We start from the raw sequence: 10146 nt of genomic DNA on the forward strand, positions 1-10146 counted from the left end.
GTCTTCCACCATCACAAAAAGAACATGTTCAGTAGCCAGGTGACCTTCTGGTCCCAGAGGAACGGAGTAGGCCCCCGTGGAGTAGGGCCATCCTAGCGCCATGATGTTCTATGCTATGGGTGTACGGTGATTCACTTAAACATTGCTCTCCTGCTAAACACTTAGGGCTTTTATTCAAAATTCTCACACGTCCAAAGAATGCTTGAGCAAGAATTCTTGCACATTTATGTGCCGTACATGCATTGAGGTGGCATGGTGACGTGAGATGTCAAAGCGGGTCTTTCCCATTTTCCAGGAATTGATGACGAAAGTCCACAGCTATCTAAAGAGGTCCTCAAAATACCTCCCATTCTAAATAGTGAGGACCACCCCCATTCAGGACCAACCACGTCCCTACAGGGATTTCCAAAAGGTGCCATTTCAAAGGAGCCCATTCTACGACTTCCTCATAAAGAGGGTGGAAGTGGAGGAGTCACCTTGGGGAGGAACCACCCTTCTCCCGAAGGCTCTCCCAGTGCTGTGAAGGGTACAGGGGCAAGCACCTCAAGGGTACCATCTGTGGGAGTCTGAAAAAAGTGGATATTGACATCTTGCTCAGGGTTAGACATTTTCAGAGCCAGCGGGCTTGCAGATCCACCCTAGGCCTCTCGGAGCAGCAAACTCAGAGGCCAGGGATGCTGCTAGCTGAGGGCCACCTTCCCAAACAAATGGGTCACCCAAATGTTTGGTTTTTACAGCTACTGGAACTGCCTCCCCCAAAAGCCGTAGCAATTTCCATGAACCCAATGGTATTTTCCCAGATCCTCACCAACATTATATACTATAAATGGTTTTCATTTGTGTTAATCAGTGAAAAGTGATATTTTGTTGTTGCATAAGTGTGAATGATTATTTCCTCTTACTGAATTGTGTGTTTGTGCCCCTTGGCCATTTTCTTCTTGTATTTATCTTCTGTCTGAATGCTTTGCAAGAGGTTTTATATACACAGACTATTAATTATTTTCTTGTTATGTGTGTTGCAACCTTTGCTTCTCGTGATAGCTTGCATCTTATTTTTATTTAAGATGCACGTGACATATAGTAGTTTTATATTTTAATGTCATCAAATGCTGGTCCTTGTGTGATTGCTTCCATTTCTCAGATGCTTTGAAAGTCCTTTCCCATTTCTGGACTCCCACTCACAGATGTGAAGTTGCCAGGGCAGTTAAATCATTTGTGCTGTCCTATCACCCAGCGGGCTGTCGTGTGCTTGAAGCATGAGGACTTGGCCCCACAAGTTACTCTCCTGAGAGCAGCTTTTACATCCTTATTTCTCAGGGTGTAGATGAGGGGATTTAGCATTGGTGTCACTGCTGCATAAAATATAGAGACAATTTTGTCCTCATCTTGGGACTTTTTGGCCTGTGGTCTCATATAAATATATATTAGTGTCCCAAAGTAGATGGTGACCACGACCAGGTGAGAACCACATGTGGAAAAGGCCTTAAGCCTAGCCTCAGTTGGATGGATTCTTAAGACAGCCCTGAGGATACAAAGGTAAGAGATAAGGATGAAAGTTAAAGGTACTGGCATTGAAATGACAGCACATACCATCATCATAACCTCTAGGGAAATGGTGTTAGAATAGAGCAATTTGAAGATGGCTTGGACTTCACAGGAGAAGTGATTGACTGCATTATGCCCACAGAAACTGATGGGGAAGAGCAGAATGGGCACGACAGTGAGCAGGAAGGCTGTCACCCACACAGCCAAAGCCATTAAAGTGCATTCTCGAGAAGACATGACCAAGTTGTACCTGAGTGGATTTGAGATAGCCACGAATCGGTCGTAAGCCATAATGGCCAGAAGGAAACACTCAGCCAGTGCCAAGAAGGCTCGGATGGCAAGCTGGGCAAAACAGGAGCTGTAGGAGATGGTGGGATAGTTCTGCAGGGAGTTCACCATGGTCAGGGGTACAGCACTGGTGGAGAACAGGAGATCCAGTAAAGACAAGTTACCAAGGAAGAAATACATTGGGGTGTGAAGCTGAGAACTGACTCCCACCAGGAAAACGATCATGCTGTTTCCTGCCAAAGTTAGTATGTAGAGAAACATCAGTGCCCAGAAAAGAACACTCTGGGATGTGGGGTCCTTGGACATTCCCACGAGAATGAATTCGGTCACTTTGGTGTGGTTTCCAATTTCCTGGTAATTCATTTCGTCTATCCACAGCTACAGGTGGGGAGAGAAGGCAGACGAATCAGCTCTTTGCCAGCAAGGAATTCACCGAGTATACTATCAGGTTGCTTAAAGCACAGCAGCCCTTGACACAAGCTCACCTCTGAAGTTTTCAGCCCCTAACCTGCCAGCAGCTTCAGTGACCCACGCCCGTGTCTGCATCCTCTGCGGGGAAAATAAAAAAGCAGTCCTCCAGGAAAAAGGACCGGGACCCCTGGATTGTGTGAACACAGTATTGGAGGAAGAGAGAACAAAGGACCCACCCAGCCTTCTGGCCAGCAAGCCTCCCATGAGCTCCTGCTCCAAACTAAATGAGGCCTGACCACGAGAAGAAACCGGCTGCCTCTTCATTCAGGGGCAGGAGAATGACAGTGTAGCGGCACAGGGAAAGGTCCTCAGGACAATATTGGCTTGTACTCACTCGAGGTCAACACTCAAGGTCCTAAGTCCCTTCCCACACTGGGGCTGAGACCAAAAGATCCACAATGCTTTCCTCCCACCTCTTCAACCAGCAGCTCGTCACTCCTCAAGGCAGAGAAGAAAGGAGAAAGGAAAGGTAGGAATGTCAGGATATGCAGGGGAGGGACCCATTGCAGGCCAGCGAAGGACTGCTCTGCTGGGTGTCTCTGTTCCCTTCTGACTTTTGCCTACATGTGGGCAGGCGAGCGGGGCTGGCAGGCCTGGCCTGGGCTCTGGCTGGCAAGGTTTGCATTTACCTTCCTTGCACCACCAGAATGATAAGGTCTGAGATTTTCGTGGGGGCTTGCTGGACGCGACTAAGCTGACCAGAGGCATGTGTCTGACCCCTGTGTCTGTGCTCTTTGCTCTGCTCCTAACTACTGTCGTATGATTTATAACCAACGAAGCTCCTGTTCCACTTCTCCAGATGTGCGTCTCCATTCGTGCATCTGCTGTCACCTTAAATACCATGCGACCCATGATTTTGCCCCAGAGTTTGCCATTTTCAACTTTGCTGTCTCTGTCAGAGTCTGGCGCATATTAGGGGCTCCCCAAATGTTAGATCCTGCCTCCACCTTACTCTCCATACCCCGTCAGTCAGCAAACTCTGTTAATGTGTCCATTTAATGAACTAAGCATTTCCAGACACACACTGTGGAGCAGGCACTGAGAAGAGGCTTCCTCTGCAGTACCTCTTCCTTCCGTCCCTTCTTCTCTATTCCCATGTTTATGGAGGCCAAGACCTCATGGCCTCACACCAAGACTCACTACCAGCAACCTCCCGGACACAGTCCCTCCCCTCAAGGGGTTCACCATCTGGTGGGAGGGACAGAAAAGAACACACGATTCTACCGTGACTCGTAGTACATGGGGACAGGGTCAAGGCTGACAAAGAGCACCCGGGAAGGGGACCTAACCAGCCAGAGCTGGTGACACCTCTGCAGAGACTTGACGAATGAGTGGGGACTAGCCGGTCAAAGGGAGGCGGAGGGAGAGAGAAGAAACAAAGACGAACACCCCAGTTCCTGTTCACCATCTGTAGGGGGAGAAAATCCGGCCATTCCAGCACAGGATGAGGAGCGCTAGACAGAGGGAGGCACCGAGAGGAAAGGACTGACTCGATTCCTGAGGAGCTCATCTCAGCTACCACAGGAAAACGCATGTGGTTAGACCAGAGGTTCTCAAAGCAGGGTCTGTGGACCGGCAGCATCAGCATCCTCTAGGACTTGTGAGAGATACAGATTCTCAGGCCCCACCCCAGACCTGCTGAGTCAGGAACTCTGGGAGTGGGGCCCACAGATCTGTTTTAACAAGCTCTGCAGGCGTCTCTAATGCCTCTAAAGTTTGAGAACCACTGGTTCGAGTACAACTTGATCATTTCCTGCTGGTTTTCAGCTTTCATCCTAAAGTAGGAATGAGACACGTAACACAGACAGCTTTTCAGATGCTTAATAATTGCAGGGTCCCTCCCAAAGAATTTCGTAAAACTATTCAAACACACACACACACGCACACACACACACACACACACACACACACACACACACACACTTTAAAACTGGCATTAAAGTTTTTCGTCCGTTTCAATACTTGGAAAGATGTGATCTCTGTTTTCCTGTAAATATTCATAATTTAAAGCCACCCCTTCCTGAATATTCCTGTGCATACCTGGGTGTGAAGAGCAGACACAGATTTTCACGAGCCGCTGGCAGGGCTTGTTCCACAGCCAGCTCCTGGTGCAAAGGCTGCTGAGTGTGCTACAGCACAGAAAGGGTTCGTCATTTGGGAAGGTGGTCACTTCTTGCTGCCGTCAGGGCCAACTCCAATGTCATGCACATGTGCTGGAGTAAGGGGACTGACCTTGCTCTTCTGCAGACTCCACCTGGAGATCTGAGGAAAGTGGCCTACGCTGCCTCTTTGCACGCAAATCTACCCCACGCCACTGAGACACTGTCAACACCACCCGCAAGGGAAAGGTCTCCGCGTGCTCTTCACCGAGACTTCCATGAGTGACATGCATTTCCAAAAATGATATCCCAGCCCCACCTCCACCCCCGAGGGTGGAAGGCAGAATTGTCAGCAAATCGCGCCTGTGAGATGGGTGGAGCAGCTGACTCAAACCAGCCAAGCTTCTTCCAGCTCTGCAGCCAGTCCCCCTTCACGGAAGGAGCCCAAACACTCAGTGACGGTGCTGGACAGAATCAGACCACAGCCCCTTCCTGCTGAGACTCTGAGCCAAGCTCTGTTTCCCCAAGGTTAAGTCGGCTTTGGGACGAACGCGGTGAGATGTTTGTAACTCTTGTCAGACGCTGACGTGTTTGCCCGACTTCAGGGACCCTTTGGACGGCCACGAAGTCTTCCCTTGCCTGCAGTGCTCACGTGCCGTGTCCCTTGTGGAGGAGCAGAGCTGCCGTCTCAGCTCGGCGAGGCCTTGCCGTCACTCAGAGGCCCGCGGGCCCAGCACTAGGGAGGTGAGGAGCTCGATAGAAGAGATTAAAACAGCCTTAAGGACCTAAGAACTGTGCACAGCAACAACCCATGAATTATTTCCTGATGCCTTCTTCAGAGACTGGGGACTGAACAGCAATTGGCTTCTGCTTCTGAAAAGCAGGCCGTAGAGTGGAAAGTGAACACGTGGGCAGAGATGAGGATTTCTTCTTTCCCAGGAGTGGAGGCTAAATTTTACTCCTTTTCCATAAATACCGACCTTTCCTAGCTACTTGATCCCCAGTTTCTGAGGCCCGCCGGGGATAGGTGCAGAGGGCATCTCCGGAAGCACAAGATTGCCAAGGATTGCAGAGGCCTGAGCTTTGCCAAGAAAGCCACCTGAATCTGGGTTATCTGATAGCCCTGCACTGTTACCCTATTGCCCATGACTCCGGGATGCAGTGAAGCCAGAATGGGTAATATACAAGCCCAGTCCTCTTGCTAGGGACGCACAAGGGTCAGCTCTACCCGGAACGACTCCAGCTAGACTCACACTCTAGGAAGAGTCATGTGGCTTGCAAGGTGGCTCCGGAAAGTAATTCCGACTTTCCAGTCTGCGTTTGGGTTGAGTAGGGGAGAGCTGCCTTGGGGGTTAGCTCTGCGGGCCTTATGAAGCCGAGAGAGACTGAGGAAATCCAATAGGATATTGGCAAGAGAGCCTCAGGGGAAACAATTAGAGGTGTGCACCAACCATATATATCACTGAGGCTGTGAGTGGCCTCTGTGGGCAGCCACACTTGTAAACGTGGTCCCTGGTGGAGCAAACACACTTACTCCTTGAGCCAGAGAATTACAACAGACAAGTTCATGCTACCGCCCCACAGCCCAACGCACGGGCTTCTGCCTTTTCTATACCAGGCTCTGTGCTGGCTGCTGTCAGGGGGGCAAAGGTCAGCAAGAGTGCACAGACTAATAGGAGAATGAAGACACATATCCGAAGCAGACATTAAGAATTCAGCTTTAGAACTAAGTCTGTTTACAACGCTTAGAATTAGAATTTAGCTGCTTAGAAGGAAAACTGAGGGCGCGACTTGACCAAGGATGAACTTGACCTGGAGCCAGACAGATCTCCAGAGGTCTAAGCTCAACTCCACCCTTTCCTGGCTGTGTAATTTTGGGTGAGCTATGACACTTAACCTCTCTCAGCTTTAGATTTGTTTTCTCTTTGACATGGAGCGAATAATAGCAGCTACCTCACTTCATGGTTTGGAGGAGGAACTGAGAGAATATACGTATAACTAGTCTCTAAGTGCAGGCGTCCATGCGGGAAAAACCCCAACACTCCCCTACTCCCGTGAGTGCGGGCTCACCCTGTGGGTCCCAGGACATGAGGATCAGAGCACGGTGGTCCTGTATCAGCACTTACTGGGGGTTATCACTCTAGGCCAGTAGGGCTTCTTCATCTCCCCTTAAGTGCAGTCCCACCATGTTTCCCATGGACGTTGGATGTAATTCAGTGAAATAAGTCCTGGGAAATATCAATTAAATAATAGCTAACGTGATCACGAAAATTTTAGTGTTGAAGAAGAAATAGGAAGGCTGATCAATGAAACAGAATTAAGAATCCAGAAGTAGATTTTTTTAATTCATATGGAAATTTAGTGTCTGATAAGGGAGAAATTTAACATTTGTTAAATTTGATAAAGGCAACATTCAATAAATGGTGTTGTGGACAACTGGCTCTCCATGAAAACATGCACCACACGAAAGTGGATCCCCACCTTACTCCTTTCACCAAAATCAGTCTCGGGGATCAAAGAGTAAATGTAGACAAACGAAACACTAAAACACCTAGAAAGACACACGGGTGGATATTTTCATCTTCCGGAGTGCTGAAAACATTTCTGAGCGCAGGATGTGAGACTAGAAGCACTGCCGTGCTGTTGATGATGGTGTGCATTGGAGCAGCATCTTTGGAGGGCAAGTTTGCTGCACTTTAAAGTGTGCACGCCCAGGGAGTAATTGCAGTTGCAGGTGGTGGGCACGCTGATAGCACTGATCTGCTCGCCGCATCGTGGGCACAGCTGCTGACGGTCAGCTCTGTGCCACATGAATATGCATAATCAATAAAAGTTTTTCAAATTAAAAAACAAAAAAACAAAATGTGCACACCGAGCTCACAAATGGGATGGGAGGAAAGATCCAGATGTCCAGGGAATCTGCTCTGGCCAGAGGAGAAAGTACTGAAGGAAAGGAAAAGACAGGCAGACATGCTAAACAGCGATTTCTGCATCTCAATTGAGAGGCTTCCTGTTATCTCACCCTGTGGGCTGCAGAGACAGCAAGTCCTGACTGTGGAACAGCCCAAGCCTCAGGGAACCTGAAGCCATGTTAGCAAAAGTTGGCTTCTTTCCCAAACCCCTACTCAGTGTCTGTCCCGTTGGGAAATCCTTTCCTGGACATAAATACTCACGTCTGGGAGACACCGTCCTTCACCCCCAAGGCCATATGAGCACCTTTTGCCTTCTTTATTCATTCATTCAATGAATATTTATTTAGCATCTATGGAGTGCCAGGCACCTTGCCAGGCTCTAGGGGCCCATCTGTCACCACACAATAAATGCTCATTCCGGAAGTGAGAGCTCATAGGCTGAAGAGGATGTGCAGAAAGACTGAGACTGAGTGGAAGGACGACGTTATCTGTTCGCAGGTCAACCTTGGGTAGGTCATTTCCTTATTCTCAGGCTGGTTTTCCATGCCGTGTCCCTCCTTTGTTGTTTTTCCATTTAGTGGCCTGGGTTGTGACTGGGAATAAGGGCATGGTGACACTGAGGCAGCTTTTACCACTGAGACCACACCACTGGGGGAAGGCGCAGAAAGGAGCTAGACAGACCGGGGTCTCCATTGACTACTGCATCTTGAGATGGATGTCATGTACTTCACGTGGACTGGCTGACATCCATTTGCCAGCATCTCCTCCAATTTGTCTCCTTGGCAAGCACTGCATGGAGACCACATTCAAAAGGCCCTTCTGGCTGTCTCTTAGTGGATATTTGAGACACAGAGAGAGTCCTGGGAATGTTGTATAACAGGAGGATTTTCAAGTTACCCCACACCTGGACTGGAAGCTGTTGGCCATCTTTGCAGCCCTTGCAACAGAAGGTGCAGATGAAACGTCTTCAGAGCAAAGGAAGAGCAAAGCACATCCACAGGGATGAAAGACAGGGAAGGGGGCAGTCCTGATGGTGTCTGAGTCTCTGGTTCCACTTTGCTCCTGTCTGAGTTTCTGGGAGACAACTACCCCACCCCCACCCCAGCCCCCACCCCCAACCTGGTATTCACATAACAAGTTCCCATGGTTTCCTGGGCTACTTGGAATTGGTTTCTGCTACTTTGGGGTTTTTGTTATTTTACTTCTCAAAATACATTGTACTTGATTTTCATGCCCCTTTACCAGTTCCTCTCCACCCCTCTCCCCTACCCGCCATCGTAAGTGTGCACTTGACTTAAATAGTTCAAGGAATTTTTGTGGTTATTCCATCCGGTTTCTGCTACTTTTGACCAATAGAACCCTAATGGTAGATCTGCTTGCTCATGTTACAGAAGAAGCTCGGTGTCTACCTGTACTGGGAGTTAAGAGGGCTCCATCAGACACTCTGTGCTCCAATCTTCCAGGCAGGATGAAGAGAGACAGAAAAAGTTTAGACTGTCTGGGGTCAACTTTGCCAACTGAGAGATCTGGTTAACTGTGAAGAGCCCAATATGATGGCAGCAGAGAGGTTCTTTTTCTGTCTTGTGGTGGCAGCAGTGCCCCCTGACCTCTAGCTGGCACGTTTTCCCTCAGAGAGCCAGTCCATGGCAGTGCCCAGCTCTTTCCCTAGAGTCTCAGCATCTAAGGGAAGAAAGCAAGGGGGCACCTGCCTGGTGAGCCTAAAACTCTGACACGTACCTACCTTCAGGCAATTCTGACTTTGCAATTCTTTGTGGTCGCCCCAAATACTAGAAAATGAAATTAACCTGCCAGCCTGTAGCTACTCTTTTCAGCACACAGAGAACCTGTAGTTACTGAACTCAAGTGAGAAAAGAACGGCCAACCAGATTGCTTCGTCACGTTTTCACCCAACACATGAGACGGTTCCACTGAGCAGAGCTCAGTGTCCAGGTACGGGGGTGTCTGTGGCCTCCTCCCCACGGGCAATGTGGTGAAGGGGGCGGGGCAGAGTTCACCGTGGGGCAGAAGTGCCAGCTAAGAAACCAAAGAAGTCCTGAGGCCCCAATCAGGACTTTCCCTTTCAAAGAGTCCAGATAGTTAATAGGATGCACACAAACATCCACGCCGGCCCTACAGCCACCGAACTTAGGAGACAAGCCAACATCCAGGCCCAGCACCATGATGTTCCCAGAACTCGGTTCTGTGTTGCCCCCAATCCTATCAGAGTCCATGGTCTCTAACTGGGATCTAACTGGTATCCAACTGGAGCCAGATGCAGAAAACCTGGATAATTTTGAGAGCAGCGGTCCCCGAGCTGTCACTGCTGAGAGAGCCCCGCAGTCACCATGGCCGCTCTCTCCGTTCCAACAGAAGAGCTTCTGTTTTCGAAACTGTGGCCAAGAGCAGAGGGGGCCAGAGGGCAGGAAAGAGGAAGAGAAAAGTGGAGCGGCTAGAAAACTGCCACACGCCCACCTTGGTGTCGGCAGCCCCTCTGGTGGCGGAGGCAGAGGCAGAAACGGCTGGAATGATTCAGAGGAGATTGCGAGTGATCCTAAGCTCCAACAGAGTAGTCTGGGGTCCTGTTTTCTGCTTTGGGGTGTGGGCCTTGTCCCTGCCACCGCCTAGAGCCCAGCACCCAGCACTGTGCTGGCCCTGCAAAGGATGGACACTTGTCATATGGCAGCCGGTCTCGCTTTCAGCAGGATCTTCTCTCTGTCTCGTTCCCTATCTGTCTCTCTTTCTCTCTTTCTTTCCTTTCCTTTCCTTCCTTCCTTCCTTCCTTCCTTCCTTCCTTCCTTCCTTCCTTCCTTCCTTCCTTTCTTCCTTCTTTC

At 49.5% G+C, this 10146-nt stretch overlaps 1 protein-coding gene across 1 annotated transcript; it reads right to left on the bottom strand.

The window, feature by feature from the left end:
• Positions 1-1209: 1209 nt before the first annotated feature.
• On the bottom strand, positions 1210-9546 carry LOC134368576 (olfactory receptor 13H1-like). Its single transcript, XM_063085004.1, has 2 exons — positions 9433-9546; positions 1210-2211 (listed from the first exon to the last, which is right to left on the bottom strand). Exons 1-2 carry the CDS (start codon positions 9544-9546, stop codon positions 1210-1212), a joined length of 1116 nt encoding a protein of 371 aa, XP_062941074.1.
• Between the last annotated feature and the right edge of the window lie 600 nt (positions 9547-10146).

This window comes from Cynocephalus volans, chromosome X, assembly GCF_027409185.1.
Source record: "Cynocephalus volans isolate mCynVol1 chromosome X, mCynVol1.pri, whole genome shotgun sequence".
Lineage (NCBI taxonomy): Eukaryota > Metazoa > Chordata > Mammalia > Dermoptera > Cynocephalidae > Cynocephalus > Cynocephalus volans.

Excerpts from the sequence above, each read along its gene's own strand:
- LOC134368576 (XM_063085004.1), bottom strand. The coding sequence starts at position 9,546 with ATGGACTCTGATAGGATTGGGGGCAACACAGAACCGAGTTCTGGGAAC. Across the intron at positions 2,212-9,432 it reads GCTGTAGGGCCGGCGTGGAT|CTGTGGATAGACGAAATGAA; the intron begins GTTTGTGTGCAT and ends CCCCACCTGTAG.